The sequence below is a fragment of the Sciurus carolinensis genome, chromosome 6 (assembly GCF_902686445.1).
Source record: "Sciurus carolinensis chromosome 6, mSciCar1.2, whole genome shotgun sequence".
NCBI lineage: Eukaryota > Metazoa > Chordata > Mammalia > Rodentia > Sciuridae > Sciurus > Sciurus carolinensis.
In genome coordinates, this window is record NC_062218.1 from 142529080 (window position 1) to 142555261 (window position 26182).

General features: G+C 42.9%; 1 protein-coding gene across 2 annotated transcripts in view; it reads left to right on the forward strand.

Annotated features, from left to right (window-relative positions):
• Window positions 1–26182, forward strand: part of Gria1 (glutamate ionotropic receptor AMPA type subunit 1) — a 311817-nt gene that overhangs the window by 173417 nt on the left and 112218 nt on the right. For both annotated transcript variants that reach the window (XM_047555789.1, XM_047555788.1), the window contains exons 6-7: window positions 10504–10665; window positions 12951–13118. In XM_047555789.1, coding sequence (XP_047411745.1) covers window positions 10504–10665; window positions 12951–13118 — 330 coding nt within the window. The remainder of the gene's footprint in view (window positions 1–10503; window positions 10666–12950; window positions 13119–26182) is intronic.

The window sequence follows — 26182 nt, forward strand, 5'->3', positions numbered from 1 at the left end:
GGATTGGCTTATTTCACTTAGCATGATAGTCTCCAGTTCCATTCATTTACCAGCAAATGCCATAATTTCATTCTTATTTATGACTGAGTAATTATTCCATTGTGTATATATATATACCACATTTTCTTTTTCTGTTGAAAGGCACCCTGGTTGGTTCCATAGCTTAGCTATTGTGAATTGAGCTGCTATAAACACCCACATGGCCGTGACATTATAGTATGCTGATTTTAAGTCCTTCAGTATATACAGAAAAGTGGTATAGCAGGTCAAATGGTGGCTCCTTTTGGATTGGCAATTATCAAGACTACAAACACTAAATGTTGGGAGAATGTGGGGTAAAAGGTTCACTCATACATTGCTGGTGGGAATGCAAATTGGTGCACCTTCAACGGTAAGCAGTATGGAGGTTCCACAGAAAATTTGAAATGGCACACTGTTTTGCTCACAAGGAGTACATTCATCAAAAGCACCTTTCTGTCTGTGCAATTTAGTGAGGTCTAGTTTTCCGAAATCTCTCTGCACTCTAGAGGTATCCAGAAAAAATTCTCAAAGTCACTTTTTCTTCCTTACCACAATGAAGAGGAGGTTCTATGGATCCCAAGCATTTGGTGTGCGTATTCTCCTGCCTTGCAAACCAGACACACCTGGGTTGACTTGAAATGGCCCTTTCCATGCTGGGTCAGCATCCTCTGGGCCACTTCAGATGTGCAGGACCATGGCTGCAATTACTCTGTTCAAGCATGGGACCCCCTTGCCACCACCAACTTAGAAGTATCAAGGAAGGACACACTCATACCAGCATCAGCAGGTGGTTGGGAAGATGTGGACCTAGAGAGGTTCAGCCCCCATTTCTGTTTTAAGACAAAAAAGCAAATAATCTATAGGAGGGAAATGGATCCCCCAAAATCAGAAATCTAGGAGGGCACTTAGTATGTGCCAGGCACCGTTCTAGGAAGGTGATATGTAATACAGGTAATGCTCACAACAGCCCCATGGGACAGGTACCAGAATAGTCCTTATTTTGCAGCAAAGGATACAGAGGTGCAGAGTGAGTAGCCTGCCTGAGGTCACGCAGCTAAGCAGGTAGTAGAGCTGAGATTTGAATCAAGGGCCATGTGCACAGGCATTCACTGTGACACGCCACCCTGTCACTGTGACTATGAACCTCAAGCACACAGGCTCTCCCTGGTACTTCTTTGCCCCCCTCACCCAACCAAAACCTTCTTTTCCATCAAGCTTCCTTGCTTCCAATTTGAAGCCTTCCTTGAACTCCAGAGTCAGCTGTGACCACTGATTCTACTCTATACTTACTTGCATAAGATTGACCTTTCTCACTGGATCTTAACCTGAAAGCAAGGACTAGACCTGTCCTATTGTCTTCTACATCCCTGTGTCAACAATATGGATGGCACTATTAAGCACACATGAGTGAATGAGCTAGGGCTGGATGAATAAAAAACTAGGATTTTCCTTTTCCCATTTCTAGTAGGTTTCAAATTTATCAATACGCTGGGACTTTCACTTTTTCACCAAGTAGTCAATGTGTGCCTACTGTATGTGAGGCACCATGAATGCATACACTGGCATTTCACCAAAGACGGGCTTGCTTTGTATCCTTGCCTGGCCTGCCCTGGATGGGAAGGTAGTGACTGTGTAAGTGGAAGGTGCTCTTTGTTTCAAGTCCACCAGGAATTCCAACCATAAGGACCCAACAGATGGAAATACGAAAGCCTGGACTTTGGTCTTTGGCCCTCACTCTGAAGTTGGCCAGACCACCATCAGGACAGAGTAAAGAGGAAGGGACTCTGAAAACCAACCAGTCCAGGGCAGGTAGTGTATCTGTGTAGCCTGTTAACAGCCCAGTCTGGGGGTCTTTGACCTTCTACCACAAAGTGTCTGCATTTTGACCCAAATCTCGGAAGTGAAATATTTCTCCTGCCTGTGAGATTCTGACTTTAACAAAGCTTTGTGAATAGTGGACACCTGTGTGAAAGAGTAAGGCTGTTGTGTTTGGAGATACCCAGGTGCAGGTACCTGACTCCCGCTTCTTCCCACTATTAGCTGACTTAAGCACAACTACAATGCCTTATTGACTTATTGGGAACCAGATAAGCCTGTGTGATTAGCAGGGATTATACAGGGAGAGGACACCTTAAAGGTTTGGTTTGTCAACGTGGCTAAAATAGGAAAATGTAAAGATTTTTATGCAGAGACATGAGTATCTGAGGACACAATTAAGTCCTCAGCCTGAGAGTTTTCCACAACTCTCATATATATATTCATATATATTCCATATTCATGTGCACTCACCTTTCCAATCACAGAACTGTGGATCAAAGCTGGAAGAGCCCTTAGGAGAGAAATCAACAGGCTCAGAAGTTTCCATACATACTTTTTAGTTTGAAGCTCTATTTTCAAATGGAATCTTGCAGGAGAACCCTAGTATGTAAAATAGATATAAAAGCAGAGTTGTTTTGGTGGATGAGACAGAGTGGGAAGGTAGGACCAGGTCCTTTCTGTCCTTTCTGCCTTTCTCATAGCTCAGTGTGAAAATCTCTGAAATGCCTGCTGCAGGAAGGTAGCTTGAAAGATCATTGATCTAACTGAGGGCCTTATTTTACGGATCAATAAACTCACCCCTGGAGAGGTTGAGATAGTTGACCAAGGGCAACTCATGAAGTTCAAAGATAGGACAAGACTTACGTGGTTGTCCCTAAAACTCTTTTCCTGACACTTTTATTTATGACCTGGTTTATAATATAATACAATTTTTTAAAAAAAAACAAAACAAAAAAGGCCTCTTTGGTTCACCAGACAAAAACTAGCTAAGAAGTGAGAGGATTGAAGCTTGTGAGAAAATCATGGAAACGGTGAGCAATACTTTCTGTTCCTTCGTCCCTCAGCGTGTATTAGACACACCCTGCTCCAGGCCTTGTGTGTGGACCCTGTGGGAGCCAAGGTCCCTGCCCTCTAGGAGTTCCCAGCTTGGCAGATGAGAGGGACCCCTGCAGCTTCAATGAGAAAGCTGGGGTGGGGGTTAAGAGGGACAAATAAAAGTACTGAGTGGCTCAGGGTCCAGGTCCCAGCATAGATCAAAGAACTGAGAAAGAACGTCCCGTCTCATGAAAACCTGCTAAGTCCTTGTGTAAAGATGCAGGCTGTTCCAAGTGCTTCTTTGCAGGACAGGAGATCAATGAACGAGACAGACTGAACCAGTGGTCAGGAGCAGGGGGCACAGTGCTTGAAAACAAGCCCCAGTGTCTGGTTACTTGCTGGAACTCTGTGCTCTGACCCTCACCAGCTGTGCTGTATTGGACCAAAGCCACCCCATTAACTTAGGACTCAAGTTTCTAATTTCTAATTTGCAGATGGGATGACAACAGTCCCCACTTCAGGGACTGTTATGAAGACTAAACGAGATAATACAAGTAGCGCACCTAGCACAGTGCCTACACAGCCCAGGCTTCACGCATGTTAAACACTCTGCCTCCCATAGGTTCTGACCTGCCTTCCAGAGTCTCAGAGAACATATCATTCACCTCCTCCCCATAGCAACAGGTCTGAGATTCAAGTACCTCCTTCACTTACCCTCTCAGTCTTCTACTATTTTTTAGGCTGATCGCCGCCTCCTTTTCCCCGAGCATTGCTAATGTAACGAGAATTTCAAACCACACTTCCCTATAACTAATCTCTCTGAGGAGCTGTCATCTAAGATTTTCTCTGACAATCTGGGGAAACTTGACATGTTCAACTGGCGCCATTCAAAGTGTAAAGTACAAGTTCTTTGATTGGGTCTAATCTTACCTTTCCTGGTCTCGAGGGGCTGAGGTGGACGGAGATTGCTTTCTGATGTGCCGGCACGTGTTTAATACACCTTCCTCCCCGGCCTTTTCCTTTAGCGATGTTGGATGTTCCTTTTTCCTTCTGACGGGTGTGGATGATGAGGACTGAATGACTTGGATGTGACCCCCTGAACAAATCCAAGAAAAAGGGAAACCCGGCTTTAAAGAGAAGGCTTTTCATCCTTCGGAAACTGTGTTCCTACACACTTGCCTCATGTTCTTCTCTGGCTCCTTGCCTGACCCACTCCCTGGCTTTAAAGCAGCTCTAACAACACCTAACCTCTTTTGCCCCCATGATAATGATGGCAAATGCAATGATGAGAACAGAAGCTAACGTTCCTGAAGCACTTACTATGTGCCAGACCCAGTTCTAAGTGCTTCATCACATCAGTCCCTTTAAACCTTACACCAAATCTGTGACGTAGGTGCATTTGAATCCACATGTTGAAGAGAACTGAACCTTGAAGAGGTTAAATAACAGGTAATGACACATAATCCATTCCAAGCACATATGATAATTAATAGGCATAACGATGGTCCAGAGCCTCTTCAGGAGGCTTCAAGCATTCTCCAAATCTTCACAGCAAGATGAAAATATGTCTGGTGTAGTTACATGTTAAACATCTCTTTAGGATATCATAATTATTTGAAATGCCTTTTCATTCTAATCTTTGAAAAATTCTAATTGGCATGACAGCTGCAGTACCTACATTAACTAGTTTGATTAATTGAGTGCTTTTCACTTATGGTCATTCTACTCAAATGACCATTTGGCATTATGTTGCTTTCTATGGCGGCTGCAGAACAGGGACAGATTCTAACCCCAGGTAGTCCTCTCCCCAGCGGTACCAATTTAAGTCACTCTTCCCCTCTCTGGACCTGTTTCCCTACGTGTACAATGAGGGGTTTAGCTAGATCTCCAAAAAGAAAGACTTTTGCCACTGCCTAGATCAGGAGTCAGTAAAATATGCCCCATGGGTCAAATGCCCTACCACCTGATTTGGTTCAGCTCATAAGCTAAGACTGTTTTTTACATTTTTAAATCATTAAGGAAAACAATCAAAAGAATAATTTGCAACATGTGAAAATTATACTAAATTAAGTCTCAGCGTCCAACAAAATATCACACTGGGAACTATCCTTATTCATTTACTGTCTGTGGCCACTGCTATGTACAATGCAGAACTGAGTAGTTATAACAGGAACCCTAAGTTCTGTGAAGCCAAGTACAGTTACAGTCTGGCCCTCCGCAGAAGTTTGCTGAGCCCTGGTATAGATGCACGGCAGGAGGACACCAGTGGACTTCAGAAAATTCAGAGGCTTTAGAAACACCTGAACACCTCAGGGGCTGGTGTCCAGGACAGAAACCTAGTGCTCCTGTTTCTTCAAGTGTTTGTAGGTCACCATTGTGACAGGATGATTCCTTTATTCTGGGCTCATAATGGTGTCTGTCATGATCTGAGGTTATTTGTCCCTCTTTGACCAGGGAAATGTGAACATACCATCCTAAACCAAAGCTCATATGTTCCTCCTCTAGTAGGGCAGTGTCACTTCTTGGTGAAAGAAGACAAATTTTGTGAAATTTTATGGTTGGACCACCATTTGCATCTTTGCTTACTTTGTGATCTCAGGGGAGTTTCCAAAGGTCTCATCAGACAACTGGGATGGAGACTCACTCCTTTATGCAAATCAACATCCAGGTCCTGCACATTCATCTTTCAAGATCGTTTAGGGGATTGGATAGGACCATGTGAATAAAGCATTGAACTAAATGCCTGGCTTAGGATAAGAGCTTGGGAAATGCTTAAAGTAAGTCTAGGGGTACTCTTGCATTGAATATTTATTTTTTCACTTTTCTATGGCAGTAACTTCAAAATTCCCAAAAGGTGATTTTAGATGAAGTTTTATAGTACACATGAAATGGTATTTCAGCCACCATTATAATTTTGGTTATCCTTCTGAGCAATGCTTCTGAGGTTGTATGTCAGCTGCACAATTTAGCAACACAAATGTTCTTCAGTTCCAGACCAGGAGATCCAGGTTAAGCAGGGCGCACTTCAAAGACCTCAGTAAAGCTTCAACGCACACAATGGCTACTCTCCCTGCCCTGACCCTGCCACTCTCTCCCCAACTCCCCAGTGACTAAGGGATGATTCCTAACCAGGAAAGTATATCAGAATCATCCGAGGGTCTATTGTTACTTTTGAAACAGTATTAAAAAGTTAATATATTCACATGGTAAAAAAAAAACAAAATATATATATATATATATATATATATATATATATATATATATATATATAATACAAGGGCATACAATCAAAAGCAAACACCTGCTCTTTCCAGTCTCATACTTTGTAGAAGTAAACATTTTAAACCTTTCTGGTGTTTGGTTATTCTGATGGTTTCCTCCACACTTCTACATAATATGTCTCTGTTTCTTTTTCTTGCTTTATTAACTTAACCCCATCTGTGACTCCCATTAGACAGATAATGAATCATTTCACAGAGTTCCCTGCACCCTCTCCTTAATTTTTGCTAGTTAGGCTCTTATTCGGATTTCTTCTGCTGATTACCTTTATAACTTTAATACATTGAATCTTGATTTTTTGATTCACCAGCATTAGAGTTTTGTCCAAATACAGTATCCAGTTTCCTCACGGGGCTATAGAAAGACAATCCTTAAGAATGGCACTTTTACAAAAGCTCCCAGGGTTCCTCAGGTCAAGGACCACCAGGCCTAAGCCTGCAGTTCTTCAGTCAGTTCATTTGCACTTGAATGAAGATGGGAGGCAGAGCATCCTTCTCCCCTCACCCATCCATTAGTTACAGGTTTGACAGTGTGAAGCACAGAGGTGCTAAGTAGCGGGGAGGAACCCAGGGACCTAAGAGCCTAGGAGTGCACAGTCCCCGGCTCCATTTTGGATGAGAAATGATCACTCTGGGAAGAGCAGCACCTGGTGCCAATGTTGGGGGACAGTAAAGGAGCATGGGCTTAAGAGACCTGACTCCTCTTGCTGAATAACTTGAAAAAATGGCAGTTTATAGATTCACTTCATTCTTATTCAGTAGCCACAGTGTCTACAGCAATCCACTCAACATTCCCAACCATGTTATAAAACATGCAAATTGGCTTAAAAATCAGCGATAATCAAACTTCATAGTTAAAATCTCTAATAGAATATAATTAGCGACATAGTGTCCTTAAACAATATTATATAATTAATAGCACAAATAAAGCAGATAAAGAAAAATGTACTAATTATCAAATATTACCTCCCAGGGTTCTTTTTTTATTAAAATGGCAAAGAAAATTAGAAAATGATTTAATTAAATGTTGTTTAATGAGACTGCTCAGGGGGGAAAAAGTGAGTTGAATTTTCAGGTTAGCTAGTAGGCAAAGAGTTAATATATTTTCCTCCTTTTAGTCAAGAACATGTTTTATTCTATTGGAGAGCCCGTTTTCTGTCATTATGGAGAAATCAAACCTAGTAACTAGGAGAGACTCATTTCTTAGTGATTAAGGACATTGTGCAGTTTAATGTTATCATTCCCAGCATGAAACCTTACGTAGGAGAGAAAATGTCAGCGATTAGATGAACGTACATTGACCCCAAGTTATTTGCTAATTTTGATTCTTGTAGTTAATGAACATCTCAGATAGGAGCTTGTATTATTATTCTTCCTCTATTCCTTTTCAATATTTTCAGGGGCGTTTGCTTGAAGGGTCCCATCAGTTTGATTATATATAACCAAGGTTTGGCTCCGCTCATCTTGTAATCAGACATTCTGGTGATGCAGTTGAATAACATTTATGTTTGAACAAACTCTGCCGTTTCCTTTGGCCTCCATTATATTTGAGATGGAAGCAGTAGGTACAAAATGCCCAGGAACTTGTTACACATTTGCAAGTGACAAAATTTGACTGCAGGAGATAATTTTCATTTTGTTCTCTCAATAGTTATTTCATGAACAAGATGTACTTTTAAAAGTCTCTAAACAATACGGGAAATCTCTCAACTGTGTTCTGGCTTTTAACCAGTGGTGGAATGGCTAAACTCTTAGGCGGCATAATGTCTTAGAATGCATATTGGTCAGGAAAACCTAATTCTGATTTCACCTTTATCAAGAGCTTGCTTGTAACACTGTGCAAAGCAGTTACCTCTGTATAATTCTGGCGGTGGAACAAGTTAATCTCAAAAGTTATTTCCAATCTGAGTTTCTCTTTTCAGTTAATTAAAATCATCCAGTGGCACTGCTGCCTGCTGGCCATATTTCCCCTGGCTAATTGGGAATCTTGCTTGAGGAAATCCTCTGACTTTTATTCATTCACTCAATGAACATGTATTGAACATCTTCTCTGTGCCAGGCATGGTTCTAGCTGCTAGGATCTAGGACATATCAGTGAACAAGACAGAAAAGGTTCCCATCCTCTGGAACTGGCATTCCAGTAGAGAAGAGAGGACAGAAGGACAAATGAGTAAATGAGATCACCTCAAATGGAAATAAATGCTCTGGAAAGACTCTAGCAGGCACTGAGATAGAACTGACTGGACTTTATATTGGGAAAGACTCAAGTTCTCCCAGAAGCAGATCCCAAGACAAGGATTCAAGTACACGTGATTTCTTTGGCTGCCAATCCTAGAAACACCAGCAAGGAAGCAGGGAAACAGGAAGGTGATATAGGGAAGGGAAGGCAGACAATAAAGGTGCATTATCAAGATACCCTGCTGGCTGCTTGCGGGAGTGCAGTCCCTCAGGAGGCCTCTAGGTGGCAGTGTAGAACACAACTTGTGGTTATGCACCCAGGGGAGAGGATTCTGGGACATTAGTCTACTAACGCCCCATCTGTAATGCCACAGGATTCTGAGACAGAGCTGGGATCAGCACTCAGGCCTCCTAAGCTTCCCCTATCCATCATAGTGCTTCTTCTACTCCTTCGCCCATTTCTCTTATTGGAATTTGGCAGTGACCCCAAGCCAAGGGCCTGCACAGGAATATACTTCATGTTACTTGCTCAAATTCCTGCACTGGGCCCCTAATTATATGTAGAAGGAAACCCAAGCCAATGCAAGGCTGCATATGATGCAGTCTTGGGCTGCTCCCCCGACCTGGTTTCCTATCCTCTCCTCACTCACTGTACTAGTCACATCAGCCTCCTGATTGTTTCTGGAATATGCCAAGCTTCCTCCCACCTTCGGGCTTTTACTCAGAATGTTCTTCCCCGGATTCCCCATAGCTCACTACCAAGGGAGACTTCACTCTGGTCCCTGTAGCAACAATACCCCCTCTGGCAGGCTCATCACGGTCATTCCTTCCACAACCTACAGGGCCCCTCCCCATCCACTGACCCCACCTTATCTTTCTTCATAGGACTCATTGCTGCCACAGAGTGAATGCCACTGGACTCGTCAAGGCTAAATATCTGCTTGCTCATTTGTTTACCATCTGCTTTCCCCACTAGAATTTAAAGTCCCTGAGAAAGGAAATAGATTTATTCACCCTCTTGGAATAGGAACTCAAAAATACTTGCCAGATGATGAATTTGTGATGGAGAGGAGTGAATTGCCTAACAGAAGAACTCAGTTCTGGCCGCCTCTCTGACACTAACTCACTGGAAGACTTGGCCAGTTAGTGGATTTTGCCACTCTGTCTCAGCTTCTTTATCTGGCAAATGGACCTATGATTTGTACTTTCTGAAGGGTTAAAGTGGAATGAGGTCCAAGGCAGGAAAGTATTGTACATTATTGAATATATTAAACAAATGCAAAGTTTCCTTTTAAGTTGAAGACTTTCTGAGTCTTACTGAATTGGAAGGAAATCCATCCTTAATAAAGTATCCTCTGGGTATGTTAAAATTTATCAGGGCTCATCAGGTAGGGCAGATCTGATCCACTGTCCATGAAAGAGCTCAGGGAGAGGAATGAGAACCCAGATCAGAATCCAGGTTTCTCCACAGGCTTAGTGGCAACTTTGGGGAATCCATAAGAACTTCCCCAAATGAACTTTATTCTCCTCTTCTCATGTGAAGGGTGGGGGTGGTGAGGGACACAGTTTCCTTTTCAGAGGTTTTTATTTTGTTGCATGTGTCTACACCATCATGACAATCCTAGCCATCCATCGATTGCCCTGTCTGCACCACCGTTTATTGATCACCAAGTCTAAACCACCCACTTGACATGCATCTTCTTATTTCATTTCCCCAACACACCTCCCAACAACCACCCCCATTATTCACATTATTTAAACAAGCAAACCAAGTAACTTAGTCCAAGGTAGGATAACTAGTGGGCTTGTGAGCCAATACTTTGAGTAGGGTCCTCCAGCTCCTGGCCAAGAACTCCTCACAGCTGAGTTAACTTTATGCACAAGGACTAAGTGATAACCCAGTTTACTGGAAGGGAGACACAACTGTCTCTCTATTAAACCAGTTGTGAGATGTGAACTCACAGTTCAGGAGGGCAACATGGCTGGTGAGGTAGAGCAGTCCCAAGTGAGGACATGCATGCTCTCTGGGTTCATGGCTGCTCCCACCTCCACCTGCGCCTGGCCCCCGGCATAGTTCTTACCACCAGGAGCAGGATAGAAAGATTCCATGGTTCTGTAACAGAGTTAAATTGATTTCACATGTTCTGGCTTCTTCCCTTTCCTCCCCCTACAGGGCTTCATGGACATTGACTTAAATAAATTCAAGGAGAGTGGCGCAAACGTGACAGGTTTCCAGTTGGTGAACTACACGGACACCGTCCCTGCCAAGATCATGCAGCAGTGGAAGAGCAGCGATGCTCGGGACCACACCCGGGTGGACTGGAAGAGGCCTAAGGTGCGGGGTCCCAGCCTGGCCCCAGTGCCTGCCTCTGGTTTTTGGGAAGGGTTAGCATTTAGAAGAGAATGGGTTTTCTAAGAGGAACAAGCAAAGGAAAATATATCCATAAACATTAGTGGGCATAAGATACAAGGGTCAGACAACCCAAATGACAGTGGTTTTGACAAGAAAGATAGACATTGTATTTTTCTCTCCTGCAAGCACAGTTCAGGAGTCAGCCATCCAGGGCTTGTGTGATGGCTTCAAAGTCATTGGGATTCTTCACCTGTTATGCTATCCTGAGGTCATGGCTACAGCCCTACAGCCCAAGATGACTGCTTAAACTCTAGCCTTACCTCAGAATTCTACCCAGCAGGAAGATAAAAAGGAGAAAGGAAAGCACAACTCCTTCCTTTAGGAATTCTTTTCAGAAGTCCCATGCAGATCTTCCACTTTTATACCAGTGACCACATCTTAGACAGCCTCTCTCAGTTGGAAAACCCTCTCTCTACTCTGGGAGGGGCACCATGTAGCACAGCACAGGAGGATGCTCATTTGCATTATGTAGTGAGGTGACTTTCATTCTAGACAATCCTGTGCCCATCTAGAAATCAGAAAAACCTAACTGAGGATTCACCAGCAAATCTCTACCTCTGGATGGCATATCAGTTACCATGCAGAGAAATGCAACATTAAATCCAGCAGCCAAGATCTATTTTGTTTGTGATTTGAGCATGGTTTAGAATAAAGATAGCAAGTAATTTTTTTCCCATGTCAAATCAAATAGTTTGTGGCTGTGTGGAATACCATGTTGAGAAGGATTCTGAAGCCAGGTTTGTTATCTGGGACAAACAATGCATCCTTAGTAAGAAAAATGCAATTTTTTCTTACTGCTAAGTCTACTTTTTTTTTGTAAATTGCAGGCCATATAACTGAGATGTTTCTTATCCCAGTATTGACCAAACTGATTTAACTCTTAAAGAATGAAGACTTAATCAATATGAGCTTAAATAAATAAAGCCCTACTGTGCTTTAAAACAATGAATGAACCATACAGGCACTGATTATGAATACACCACCCAATTTCCAAATGTAATATATTTTTTTTAAAAAGGAATAGAAAAAATTGTTTCAGTCAGCCTTTCACTGCTGTGACCAAAAGACCAAAAGACAAGAACAATTTTAGAGGAGAAAAAGTTTATTTGAGGCTCATGGTTTCAGGGGGTCTCAGTACATAGATGGTCAACTCCATTGCTCTGGGCCCAGAGTAAGACAGAACATCATGGTGGAAGGGCATGGAGGAGGAAAGCAGCTCAAGACTTGACTAACAGGAAACAGAGAGACTAAGCTCAGCACACCAGGGATAAAATACATACTCCAAAGGCACACCCCCAATGACCTGCTCCATCAGTCACCCTACCTACCTTTGATTACCACCCACTTAATCCCTATGAGGGGATTAATGCACCAATTCAGTTAAAACACTCAACCCAATCTTACCTCTAAACCCTCTTGCATTGTCTCACACATGAGCTATGGGGGACATCTCACATCTAAATCATAACAAAAAGTCAATGTTAAAAATTGTAAAATTACTTACACATTCATTCTACAGTTCTCTATACAACCTTACAGTGTACCAGACAACATGAGAGGTATTAGAAACAAGAAGACAGACATTGGTTCCAAAGCCAAGAAATATTTTCTTGTTTTTTTATTTTTTCTCATTCATATCTTAGTCCCCTTTTGTGGGGAGAATTGAGAATTATCATTAATAAATACAATGGAAAATACAGAATGTGAACTTACCACTTGGGTGAGCCACATGCAGAAATAATTAAGAGCTCACTTGTCTTGGGATTCTTTTTTTCTTTTTTTCTATTACAAGAGATGGTGGAATACACAATTCCTCCTGGCTCCCACTTGGTGACTATAATGGAGAGAAAAGAAACTAATTTGCCATGTATTTGGCCTGCGAATGTGTTTTATTTAATCTATGCATTTTTCCCAACCTAAGTGACATGTTAAGTGATCAACACTGTTCACAAAAATCTAGAATTCTGACTTCTCTTTGAAAGTCACAACTGGTCAAACTGAACTCACAGTTCAGGAGGGCAACATGGCTGGTGAGGTAGAGCAGTCCCAGGTGAGGACATGCATGCTCTCTGAGTTCATGGCTGCCTCCCACCTCCACCTGCGCCTGGCCCCCGGCACAGTTCTTACCACCAGGAAGCATAGCCCCCACACCACTCCCCACCATCTTCTAGTCCCCAGTCTGATACCTGTCCCCATTCCTCCTACAGTACACCTCTGCTCTCACCTACGACGGGGTGAAAGTGATGGCTGAGGCTTTCCAGAGCCTGCGGAGACAGAGGATTGATATATCCCGGCGAGGGAATGCTGGCGACTGCCTGGCCAACCCAGCAGTGCCCTGGGGCCAGGGGATCGACATTCAGAGAGCCCTACAGCAGGTAAGCTTGGCCATGCTTCCTCCATCTCATGGGAGCCGAGTGGAGAATTCCAGTATCAAATCCAGGCAGAACCCAGCTATTTAAAAAGAAAAAGGAAGAAGATGCCTGAAGTTTGGAGCAACCACTCTGTTATTTGTGGCTCTTGGTGTATATGGAAACTCATGTTGAAATTTTTTTAAGACAATGATAATGTAGAATAGTCATTCCTTTTAGTGAAACGGCTATAATTTTTGCTTGGGTATTGTTCTGATACAGAAAAACTGATACTTTCTGTATTTACGGAGGGCAAGTGAAAGACAAGGGGTGACTCTGAGCCATGTTGGCAGTCTCCTGGACTTTGTCCTCATGACCTTTGTCTCATGGGGGTCTGCTGTGAGCAAGGACCCTGGAAAGGCTTCTCATTTCTTCTGACCCTTTCTTCCTGCTTCTCAGCATTGTGATTATCAATTTCGTTTGCACTTGGGAACAGATAAAGACTAAGAATAGAAATGGCCATGTCCACTCCAATTGATTAGCAAGGCAAAGGAGTCTGAAGCTGAACCCAGGTAGCACAGAGAAGAGTATAAATGTGCAATCGGTGAAAATTCTGCCGTGAAAGCAGGGTGTGACAGTGGCATGCTTGACATTCTTGGTTCAGAAGACTCTGGGGAACCTGCCCTCTGCTTTATCACTTGTGGAACTCCTAGAGGTCTCCGAATGTCTCTAGAAGCACCTTGAACCCAGGCCAAGATGCTCAATCTGCCAATGCATAGCACCACACTACGCCCCTGGTGAAGAGGCTGTTTGTCTCCAGGGGTGGGGCTGGAGGCCAGCACTAAGGAATGACAAAGCAACAGGTGTGTTGACAAACCAACAATAGCAAGATATTTTAGTGCAAATGTCTCTCAGGATCCATCCTCCTCATCCAGTTGAGGTGCCTGGGTAAGACCAGATCTTCTTTCAAGAGTACATTCAACAGATAATGAATCTAGGTTCCCAGGAAAGGAGAGAGGAGTTTCTGAATGAGGGAGAAATGTAGGGCAACCACACGTGCACAGGGCTGGCAATTTCCACAACCTGGAGAAAAAGACAAGACAGGAGCTTCACCATCTGCTACTCAGCCCTGATGAAGTGCCTTTGTGTAGAGGAGAATATGGAGCTCTGTCCTTTGGAACGAGGCTAAGTAGAAACTGCTCACACCAAGGAGGAGCAAGCCAGCAGCCCTTTCGGTCCTCCCCCATCTCCACGCAGGACGGCCTCCAATCACGAGGCAGCAACAGCAGATACTGAGCAGCTTCCGGAAAGATTGCCGAAGGGGCAGTGCCTGCCCTCAGCTTATTTAAAATGCTCTCCCAGACTCCACAGTCCAGACAGATTCTGTTTGCAATGTGAGACTGGCTTCTCAAGGTCCCAGGGACTTGCCCTTGGCTCCACAGCCTTCCGACTCCCCGGCCTCTCCCATCTTAATGACGTCCCTAAAAGGATAGTCTGATGCCACTGTGGCCGGGATGAAGCCTGAAAGGTAATGCAGAGGGACAAGGCTCGGATCCAGGAGGCAGGAGAACTGGGCTCCAAGTCTTCAACCTTCAAATATTCATTCCGCTCTCCCAAGGACCTCCTTTTCTTCATCTATGAAAATGAGGAGGTTGGAAAGTTGACTTTTCAGACTCAAACAGCTCCAAGAGTCTAATTCTTTTTTCTTATGGTCTAATCCATGTCCTTCTGGTTGTAATACTCATTCTTCTGCTTCTTCTCTCGCTAGGGCCAGAGACAAAGAAAGCAGTTACCTGTTAAAAGTAGTTAAAAGAATAGTGACCTCTTTTATTTGTCTTGAAACCAAGCCATGTGTGCACCTGCCTGTCCATCAGTAGCTCCCTGAGAGCCATCTGCCTGCTCTGACTTTGGGCCAAGCTCTAGGGACCGTAAGAGAAACCCAGGCCTGCCCTCAAGAGAATCCCTTTAGCCTCAATGGAGAAAAAACAAAAGAACCAAAATGTTCCTACCCTAAACCAACTGCTCACACTGACACTTTTCTAAATCTGTCTTAAGCACATAAAATCAAAAGAGTATATTGCAGAGACGTTTGGCCAGAGACAACATGGTGCTCGCGGGCCGCCATCCAAAGATCCAGCGTTGGTCGCGGCTGCAGCGGGGCGAAGCATAGCGCGAACGCGGACTGCGGTTCCGCAACTGCTGGCGCGGCTCCCTTGGCGGCGTCCAGAGTCGGTTCCCAGCCCAAAGTATCAAAAATCCTATCCTCGGGGGCGATCCAAGATGGCGGCCTAGAGGGAGACTGCACCCCCGGTCGCTCCAGAACCCAGGAGTTAAGAAGGGGAGGCATTGAGAGACTCGGACTGAAGTGGAGCCACGGGTGAGTCTGCCCACTGGGTAAAGCTCGGCCCGGGTGGCAGGCCCAGATAGAGGTGGCTTATCGGAGCCGGGCAGGGCAGCTAGAGTCATCCACAGGCAGTCCTGCGCACTCCGGCGGTGGGCCCCACCCACACAGCCAGCTTCTCCAGGTTCTCGGAACGGAACTGGCCCGCTAGTGAGAGCCTGTCTGAACAGAGCACGCTCCGAGTCCCGGAGCCCCTGCAGTGCAGTGTACTCCTGCAAAGAACCAGCGGAGAGCCTCGATCTGCAGTCAGCCTCAGGGATAAGGGCAGGGCAGCAGGAGACCTCTTCAGGCGGCACTGCCCACTCCGGCTGCGGGCTCTCTTCACGGGGCGATCCAAGATGGCGGCCTAGAGGGAGACTGCACCCCCGGTCGCTCCAGAACCCAGGAGTTAAGAAGGGGAGGCATTGAGAGACTCGGACTGAAGTGGAGCCACGGGTGAGTCTGCCCACTGGGTAAAGCTCAGCCCGGGTGGCAGGCCCAGATAGAGGTGGCTTAGCAGAGCCGGGCAGGGCAGCTTGAGTCTTCCCAAGGTAGTCTTCCACACTCCGGCAGTGGGCTCTTCCCACACGGCCAGCTGCACGGTGCAGGCCCACAGTGAGAGCATTTCCGCACAGAGCCAGTTCCAAAACGTGGAACCAGTAGGGGGCTAGGGGCAGTATTCTTCGAATGAGCTGCTTTATCAGATTCCTCCAAGACATCAGGCTACTGAAGGCTGGGAGGTGATACACTGGAAATCTAGTGGGACACTATAAGCCAATAGTGGAAAACTGCAATATCTCAGGGTCCCATTGACAACTGACCATTATGAGAAAACAAGGGAAGAAAATGTCCCAAACAAACCTAGATACTACATCAATAAAACCCAATGACAGCAGAGCAGAAGAAATGTCAGAAAGGGAGTTCAGAATGTACGTAATTAAAACGATCAGGGAAGCTAATGAGGAGATGAAAGAGCAAATGCAGGCATTGAAGGAGGAGATGAAAGAGCAAATGCAGGCATTAAATGATCGCACCAATCAACAGTTAAAAGACCAAATACGGGAAGCAAGAGATCATTTCAATAAAGAGTTAGAGATACTGAAAAAAAACCAAACTGAAATCCTTGAAATGAAGGAAACAATAAACCAAGTTAAAAACTCCATAGAAAGCATAACCAATAGGATAGAACACCTGGAAGACAGAACCTCAGACATTGAAGACAAAATATTTAACCTTGAAAACAAAGTGGAACAAACAGAGAAGATGGTAAGAAATCATGAACAGAATCTCCAAGAACTATGGGATATCATGAAAAGGCCAAATTTGAGAATTATTGGGATTGAGGAAGGCTTAGAGAAACAAACCAAAGGAATGAACAATCTATTCAATGAAATAATAACAGAAAATTTCCCAAATCTGAAGAACGAAATGGAGAACCAAGTACAAGAGGCTTATAGAACTCCAAACATACAAAATTACAACAGACCCACACCAAGGCACATTATTATGAAAATACCTAACATACAAAATAAAGACAGAATTTTAAAGGCCGCGAGAGAAAAGAATCAAATTACATTCAGAGGGAAACCAATAAGAATATCAGCAGATTTTTCAATCCAGACCCTAAAAGCTAGAAGGGCCTGGAACAACATATACCAAGCCCTGAAAGAAAATGGATGCCAACCAAGAATCTTATACCCAGCAAAACTTACCTTCAAATTTGACGATGAAATAAGATCCTTCCATGATAAACAAAAGCTAAAGGAATTTACAAAAAGAAAGCCAGCATTACAGAACATTCTCAGCAAAATATTCCATGAGGAAGAGATGAAAAACAACGATGCAAATCAGCAACAGGAGGCGCTAGCCTAAAGGAATAGCCAAATAAAGGAGAAACCAAATCATGTCAAAAACAAATATGAGTCAATTGACTGGGAATACAAATCATATCACAATAATAACCCTGAATGTTAATGGCCTGAATTCATCAATCAAAAGGCATAGACTGGCAGATTGGATTAAAAAGAAAAATCCAACAATATGCTGCCTGCAAGAGACACATCTCATAGAAAGAGACACCCATAGACTAAAGGTGAAAGGATGGGGAAAAACATACCATGCACACGGACACAGCAAAAAAGCTGGAGTATCCATCCTCATCTCAGATAATGTGGACTTCAAACCAAAACTAGTCAGAAGGGATAAAGAAGGACATTACATGCTGCTTAAGGGAAGCATAAATCAGCAAGACATAACAATCATAAATATCTATGCCCCGAACATTGGCTCACCCACGTACGTCAAACAAATCCTTCTCAATTCCAGAAATCAAATAGACCACAACACAATAATACTAGGCGATTTTAACACACCTCTCTCACCACTGGATAGATCGTCCAAACAAAAATTGAATAAAGAAACTATAGATCTCAACAACACAATCTGCAATTTAGACTTAACGGACATATATAGAATATACCATCCAACAAAGAATGAATACACTTTCTTCTCAGCAGCACATGGATCCTTCTCTAAAATAGACCATATTTTATGCCACAAAGCTACTGTTAGTAAATACAAGAAGATAGAGATACTACCTTGTACTCTATCAGATCATAATGGATTGAAATTAGAAATAAATGACAGAATAAAAAACAGAAACTTCTCCAATACCTGGAGACTAAATAATACACTATTATATGATGAATGGATAACAGAAGACATCAGGAGGGAAATAAAAAAATTCTTAGAAGTAAACGAGAACAAAGACACATCATATCAAAATCTCTGGGACACTATGAAAGCAGTACTTAGAGGAAGATTTATTTCATGGGGTGCATTCAAAAAAAGAAGTAGAAATCAACAAATAAACGAGTTAACACTACAGCTCAAAGCACTAGAAAAAGAAGAGCAGACCAATACCAAAAGTAGTAGAAGACAGGAAATAGTTAAAATCAGAGCCGAAATCAACGAAATCGAAACAAAAGAAACAATCGGAAAAATTAATAAAATAAATAGTTGGTTCTTTGAAAAAATAAATAAAATTGATAAACCCTTAGCCACACTAACAAAGAGAAAGAGGGAGAAAACTCAAATTACTAAAATTCGGAATGAACAAGGAAACATCACAACAGACACGAGTGAAATACAAAACATAATTAGAAGCTATTTCGAAAATCTATACTCCAACAAAACAGAAAACCTTGAAGACATCAACAAATTTCTAGAGACATATGAACTACCTAAACTGAACGAGGAGGACATACACAACTTAAATAAACCAATTTCAAGCAATGAAATAGAAGAGGTCATCAAAAGCCTACCAACAAAGAAAAGTCCAGGACCAGATGGGTTCTCAGCCGAGTTCTATAAAACCTTTAAAGAAGAGCTCATTCCAATACTCCTCAAACTATTCCATGAAATAGAAGAGGAGGGAACCCTACCAAACTCGTTCTATGAAGCCAATATCACCCTGATACCTAAACCAGACAGAGACACATCAAGGAAAGAAAATTTCAGACCAATATCCTTAATGAACATCGATGCAAAAATTCTCAACAAAATTTTAGCAAATCGCATACAAATATATATTAAAAAGATAGTGCACCACGATCAAGTGGGTTTTATCCCAGGGATGCAAGGTTGGTTCAACATTCGGAAATCAATAAATGTCATTCACCATATCAACAGACTTAAAGTTAAGAATCACATGATTATTTCAATAGATGCAGAAAAAGCATTTGATAAAATACAGCATCCCTTCATGCTCAAAACACTAGAAAAAATTGGGGTAATGGGAACATTCCTAAACATTATAAAGGCCATCTATGCTAAGCCCATGGCTAATATCATTCTAAATGGTGAAAAACTGAAAGCGTTCCCCCTAAAAACTGGAACAAGGCAGGGATGCCCTCTTTCACCGCTTCTATTCAACATCGTCCTTGAGACTCTAGCCAGAGCAATCAGACAAACCAAAGAAATTAAAGGGATACGAATAGGAAAAGAAGAACTCAAACTATCCCTGTTCGCTGATGACATGATTATATATTTAGAGGAACCTGGAAATTCCACCAGAAAACTTTTAGAACTCATAAGTGAATTCAGTAAAGTAGCAGGTTACAAGATCAATGCTCATAAATCCAATGCATTTTTATACATAAGTGATGAATCTTCAGAAAGAGAAATTAGGAAAACTACCCCATTCACAATAGCATCGAAAAAAATAAAATACTTGGGAATCAATCTCACAAAAGAGGTGAAAGACCTCTACAATGAGAACTACAGAACACTAAAGAAAGAAATTCAAGAAAACCTTAGAAGATGGAAAGATCTCCCATGTTCCTGGATAGGCAGAATTAATATCGTCAAAATGGCTATACTACCTAAAGTTCTATACAGATTCAATGCAATTCCAATTAAAATCCCAATGATGTACCTCGCAGAAATAGAGCAAGCAATTATGAAATTCATCTGGAAGAATAAAAAACCTAGAATAGCTAAAGCAATCCTCAGTAGCAAGAGCGAAGCAGGGGGTATTGCAATACCAGATCTTCAACTCTACTACAAAGCAATAGTAACAAAAACGGCATGGTATTGGTACCAAAATAGACAGGTAGATCAATGGTACAGAATAGAGGACATGGACACAAACCCAAATAAATACAATTTTCTCATACTAGACAAAGGCTCCAACAATATGCAATGGAGAAAGATAGCCTCTTCAACAAATGGTGCTGGGAAAACTGGAAAACTATATGCAATAGAATGAAACTAAACCCCTATCTCTCACCCTACACAAAACTCAACTCAAAATGGATCAAGGACCTCGGAATCAGACCAGAGACCCTGCATCTTATAGAAGAAAAAGTAGGTCCAAATCTTCAACTTGTTGGCTCAGGATCAGATTTCCTTAACAGGACTCCCATAGCACAAGAAATAAAAGCAAGAATAAACAACTGGGATAGATTCAAACTAAAAAGCTTTCTCTCAGCAAAGGAAACTATCAGAAATGTGAAGAGAGAGCCTACAGAGTGGGAGAATATCTTTGCCAACCATACCTCAGATAGAGCGCTAATTTCCAGAATCTATAAAGAACTCAAAAAACTCTACACGAAGAATACAAATAATCCAATCAACAAATGGGCTAAGGAAATGAACAGACACTTCACAGAAGAAGATGTACAAGTAATCACCAGATATATGAAAAAATGTTCAACATCCCTAGTAATAAGGGAAATGCAAATCAAAACCACCCTAAGATTTCATCTCACCCCAATTAGAATGGCGATTATCAAGAATACAAGCAACAATAGGTGTTGGCGAGGATGTGGTGAAAAAGGAACACTCATACATTGCTGGTGGGGTTGCAAATTAGTGCAACCACTCTGGAAAGCAGTGTGGAGATTCCTCAGAAAGCTTGGAATGGAAACACCATTTGACCCAGCTATCCCACTCCTTGGCCTATACCCAAAGGACTTAAAATCAGCATACTACAGAGATACAGCCACATCAATGTTCATTGCTGCTCAATTCACCATAGCCAGATTGTGGAACCAACCTAGATGCCCTTCAGTTGATGAATGGATAAAGAAACTGTGGCATATTTATACAATGGAATATTACTCCGCAATGAAGAATGATAAAATTATGGCATTTGTAGGCAAATGGTCGAAATTGGAGAATATCATGCTAAGTGAGATAAGCCAATCTCAAAAACTAAAGGACAAATGATCTCGCTGATAAGCGGATGAGGACATATAATGGGGGGTGGGAGGGGCTAGCATTAGGTTTAGGGTTAGGTTTAGAGTTAGGCTAAGGAGAGCAGTAAGAATGAAGGAAAGAAGGACTGTGTAGAGGGAAAAGAGGGGTGGGAGGGGTGGGAGGGGTGGGAGGGGTGGGGGGGAGGGGAAAAATATAATAAACATCATTACCCTATGTAAACGTAAAAAAAAAAAAAAAAAAAAAAAAAAAAAAAAAAAAATCCTATCCTCATTCCGTATAATAGACATTTTAATTAAAAAATATCTTGGATTGGAAAAAAAAAAAAAAAAAAAAAAAAAGAGTATATTGCAAAGACTTAGAGATGACTGACTCTCATTTTCTCTCACTTTATAGAAGACACAGCAGATCTAGAGTGGCCAATGCCACCTCCCAGGTCACACAGCAGCTTAACAGCAGTGGCTTAACCAGATCCCTGTTGAGGGTCCCTTCTCCTACCCAGTCCTAGCCTGTGACCCCAACGGGTTTTGCTCATTATCATTGACTACTGGGGGCTTCCACACAGAGGCGTGTCCACTGCCCAGTGATTTTGTCTTAGACCCATCTCTGTAAAGAGCCATGCCACCAGGGCACAGCTACACCCAGCAGGGCTGGATAAATGCTGATGCCATCCACTCTTGGGAACCCAGGGATTAGGGAATCTCTGCACCCCTGACTACTGGCCTGAGGTCACACTGTGGGATATGACTGTGGTTCCATTTGTGCCCGGTTCTGTGAGTTAGGTCTGAAGTCCCAGCATAGCCCACCTGGAGGGCTAGAACCCTGGGAAGTCACTGGGAAGTATAAGGCTCTGAACACGTGCATGTATTATCTCATTGAATCCTCGATACAAAGGATCACTGAAAAAAGTAGTGTCATGAATAGTGCTTTGTAAATGGAGAAATCACACTTCGGGGAAGTTAAAAGTTTCCTAAAATAAGATAGCTCACTGGTGGTGAAACTGGACTCCAATCCACATTTAGTTGACACTTCATTCTGTACACTTAACTACACTGAAGTCTTAAAGACCCAGCCCAGCAGGGGAGACACCAGAGCTGTGACCCAGCCCCTGGCAGCACATGGTCTGGGGCAATATTGCACACCGCTGTCTCTCTCTTGCTGTAATTTCCTAGCAGCAGAGCGAAGACAATCAACCCAGCTGCCTGACCCCTGCCTGCCATCCAGGGAGCTGTCCAGAATATTAATGAACCCACATCCTGGAAACCCTTAGAACTCCAGGAAGGAGGTGGCTTTATGGGACCCATATGTCGGCTTCTGGTTGACAGAAAAGACCCAAATCCCCAAGTCGAGCTCTTAACTTGTGGGAGGGCATCAACTTGTAGGGATATGATTAAAGACAAGAAAAATCTTCGAACTCTTTTTCCCAGAAAAATGTACACATGTACTTACATATATTTCCGCATGACCAGGAGTGGGACCAATATAGATACTCCAAGAAGCCCACCCAATACCTCAAGTTTAGGATATCTGCCATAAATATGGATCATCCCTCTTAGCCTTTATTTTTATCATCTGTCAACTAATAATCAAGCCTATGGAAGTGCAGTTATAGCCAGCACATTCCTGGATGGGATAGGGTTGGCAAAGGAGTCTAAGACGCAGTCCCTCAAGATCCTTTTTGGAAGGCAAGACAGGGATTTGAGAAATAGCTGGTAGAAAGGTGTGAAGGAAAAGTTAAATCAGGTAGGCAAGCTCTTGGTGCTGTGGACGGTCAGGGCAGAACGCATCACTGAGGAGTATGGACATCAGCAAGGCTTCCTGTAGGAGGACACCTGGGCCTTTCAATAGGGTGAACACATGTAATTTGCCACGGGAGCTGGGCTACTTGAGTGAAAGGCAGGGCTGAGGATGTATCTCAGTGGTGGAGCACTTGCCTGGCTTGCTCAAGGCCCTGGGTTTAATCCTCAGCACTGAAAATAAAGGTGGCAGGGAGTTAAACAAGATGAAGAGTGAGATAAACCTTAAAGTAAGTGTGGATTTGAACAAGAAGCAAACCTGGTTTTGAAGGTTCTAGGTGGGATGTCAATGACACCCAGCAGGAGACTAGAGGGAGGGTGCATGCAAGGACGGGTGGGTGCCATACTTGGCCTGTTAGAAATTTAGCAAGAGGAGAGCTGGATTCTAACTGTGGCTCTACCCAGCACTATCTGGGGAATCCTGGACTAACTACTCAACTTTTCTAGGTCTGAATCGCCTCATCTGCTAAATGAACACAATTCTTTTAGTGCTTCCTCCCTCTCTGGCTTCTCATAAAGCTCAAAATTTTAAATAATAATCATAATAATAATGCATATGCTCCTTTGACTCTTAGGGAAACTGCATGAGACAGAATCAGGATTATTTTTCCCTTGGTTCAGCGGGGAAAGTGGAAGCTCAGAGGGCTCCTGAGACTTATTCTGTCTTGAATAACTAGGTCCAGCAGAGTCTTGAGTCACAGGTCTCACAAGTGAGCACCTAGTAGGAGGGACCAGAGGAAGGATCTATCTGAAGGCAGCTGTAATGAGTTTATAGAAGCCCTGGGACCAGAGTAACTCTGTTGTCTCCCCCAGGGCTGTTTTTCTGGATCCAATAAGGTTGGGGGAAAGGTGTCAATGTTGACAACTGACAGAGATTCCATGCTTGTCCAAACTTTAGTGAGACTTCTGAATCTCCTCCTAGACTTTTCCATGCACTTCCCAGTAAACTCCAGCTTTAGCAAAGAACCCAACTAAGTCAATTAGCAAGAAACCCCCATAATTCAGTTCCCCAACCTCCTCTGTCCCTCAGGCAATCTCTGATCGTTCTGGTTTATCTTCAGCAAGAATCCTGTTAGACCAGAATCTCCCTTACTCCTGCTGTTTCCTGTTTCCTCTTAGTAATTTTCCATCCACTGACCCCACCCTGTTCCTTGACTATAAATTCCCACATGACCATTTGGAGCTGAGCCCAATCTCTCTCCCCCACTGAAAAATCCCATTACGGTGATCCTATACCATTATAATGATCTGGAAGACAGCCTTCCTTACCATGTTTAACAGGTGTCATTGAAAAATATTCTTTAACATAGATAGAGCAGTGGAGACGTTTTCATCAACAGGCAGGAAAGAAAATGTATGCTTCCCGCCAGCAGCAGACTCTGAGTTGGCACCTAATACCCACCCAATACCGTTTACAGGAAACTCAAGGTAATCCTCCATCTTCACAGAGAGAGTTGACAAGCACCAGGATGGCGCCAGGAGTTCCAGAGCAGGAACAGGGAGAAATGCCTGGGCTTCATGGGTCTGACCTCACTCACCCAGGGGCTGGAGAAAGTGGATGAGTGCCCAGAGCTCAGAACTGATGGATGGGGACAGCAGGTCCAGGTTTACACAGAGCTGATGTTTCTGAGGAGCTGCTTCCTCTGGTCCCGAGTCCTGACTCTCCACAATAAATTATTTGGAGCTGAGCCTTTCTTATGGAATGGTGATTCTGGGATGTTCCATTCTCCAGGGCTTTGATTTTTCCCCAGTGTGTGTAAGTCTTTCTCCCAAATACAGAGTAAGAGCCTTCAGTTACCCCAGGCCTCTAATGACTGACTATGAATCTTATAAACAAGTGCCTTCAGCTCTGAGTCTCAGTAATCTTATCTGTAAAATGGCAAAAATCCCACCGCTCTGGCTCTTTCACAGAAACACACAGGGTTTCTACAAACATCAAAGAAGCTGCTTCTTGTGAAGATACTGACAATGCAAGGGGACATGTGGCACTGGAACTGTGCAAGCATTCTTGATCTCATCAGAAACTGAAGAAAGCATGTAAAAGTGACAGTGACAAAATTCTCATTTCTGAAAGAGACCCCTACTGTGAGACCCCAGCTGTGAGACAGTTAAGCAGAGCCAGGGCCTTTATCTTACATCTTCTTATTTGCATACCTCTTACCCATTCTACCAGATACAGTTGTAGTTGTTATCTTCACCATCTTCATCACTATCATCGCCATCATCATCGTCATCATAATCATCATCACCATCTCCATAATCATCATCATTTTCATCTTCACCATCATCATCATCTACATAATATACACTCATGAACATTTACATCCTAGATGATATGCTAAGCTCTTCAGATTTTTTGAGAAGAAAACTAAGAAACAGGTTCAATGACAATCCCATGGGAAAGAACAAGCACACCTAGAAACACCCAGCAAGACTAGTGGGTGGTAGTAGAAAGCAGATAGTACACACTGCCTTACACATTTCTGTGTGGAACACCCAGAGCCTCAGACAGTATCACTGGCCCCTATTTGAGGTGCTACTTGATATCTTAAATGAGGATTCCAGAAGATATCAGAAGTCCTGGATTTTACCCCTGCCTCTGCCACTTATTAGTCCTGGCTCTGGAATAGATCACTTTACCTCCCAGAGTCTTAGATTCTCCCAGGTAGAATCTAAGCTCCAAATAGCACACCTCATGGAATTTCTATGAATATAGATGAAGTAGTATTTGTGAAAGCACTTCATAAATATGAAATACTTGGGAAATGGTGAAATACTTGGGAAATACTTGGGAATTAGTATCATTGTTAGTAACAATAAATTAAGGACTAGCATGGGGCAAGCATTGATCATAAATATCTCATTTAGCCCTTAGAACAACTGTAAAGCATAATTAACTGGAACTGGTCCAATTAAACAAATGAGGAAACTGAGTCATGGAGAGATGATGCAGTTTGCCATAGTAATGTACCACGATTAGCATGATACTCAGAACTGGGGCCAGAGTGCTGTGCCCTTTTGAATTGTTAATGACCCTTCCTTTAGTTGGTGCAAATCAGTCTACCATCCAGTCATCTCCACATCTACCCCACTCTGTCCTTCTAAAAGAGTCACTTAAACTGTTGCCCACCCACACAGCAACACAAACTTAAACCTGAACCAGTGGAAAAGTTGAATGTAGGCAAAAGATAACCAAG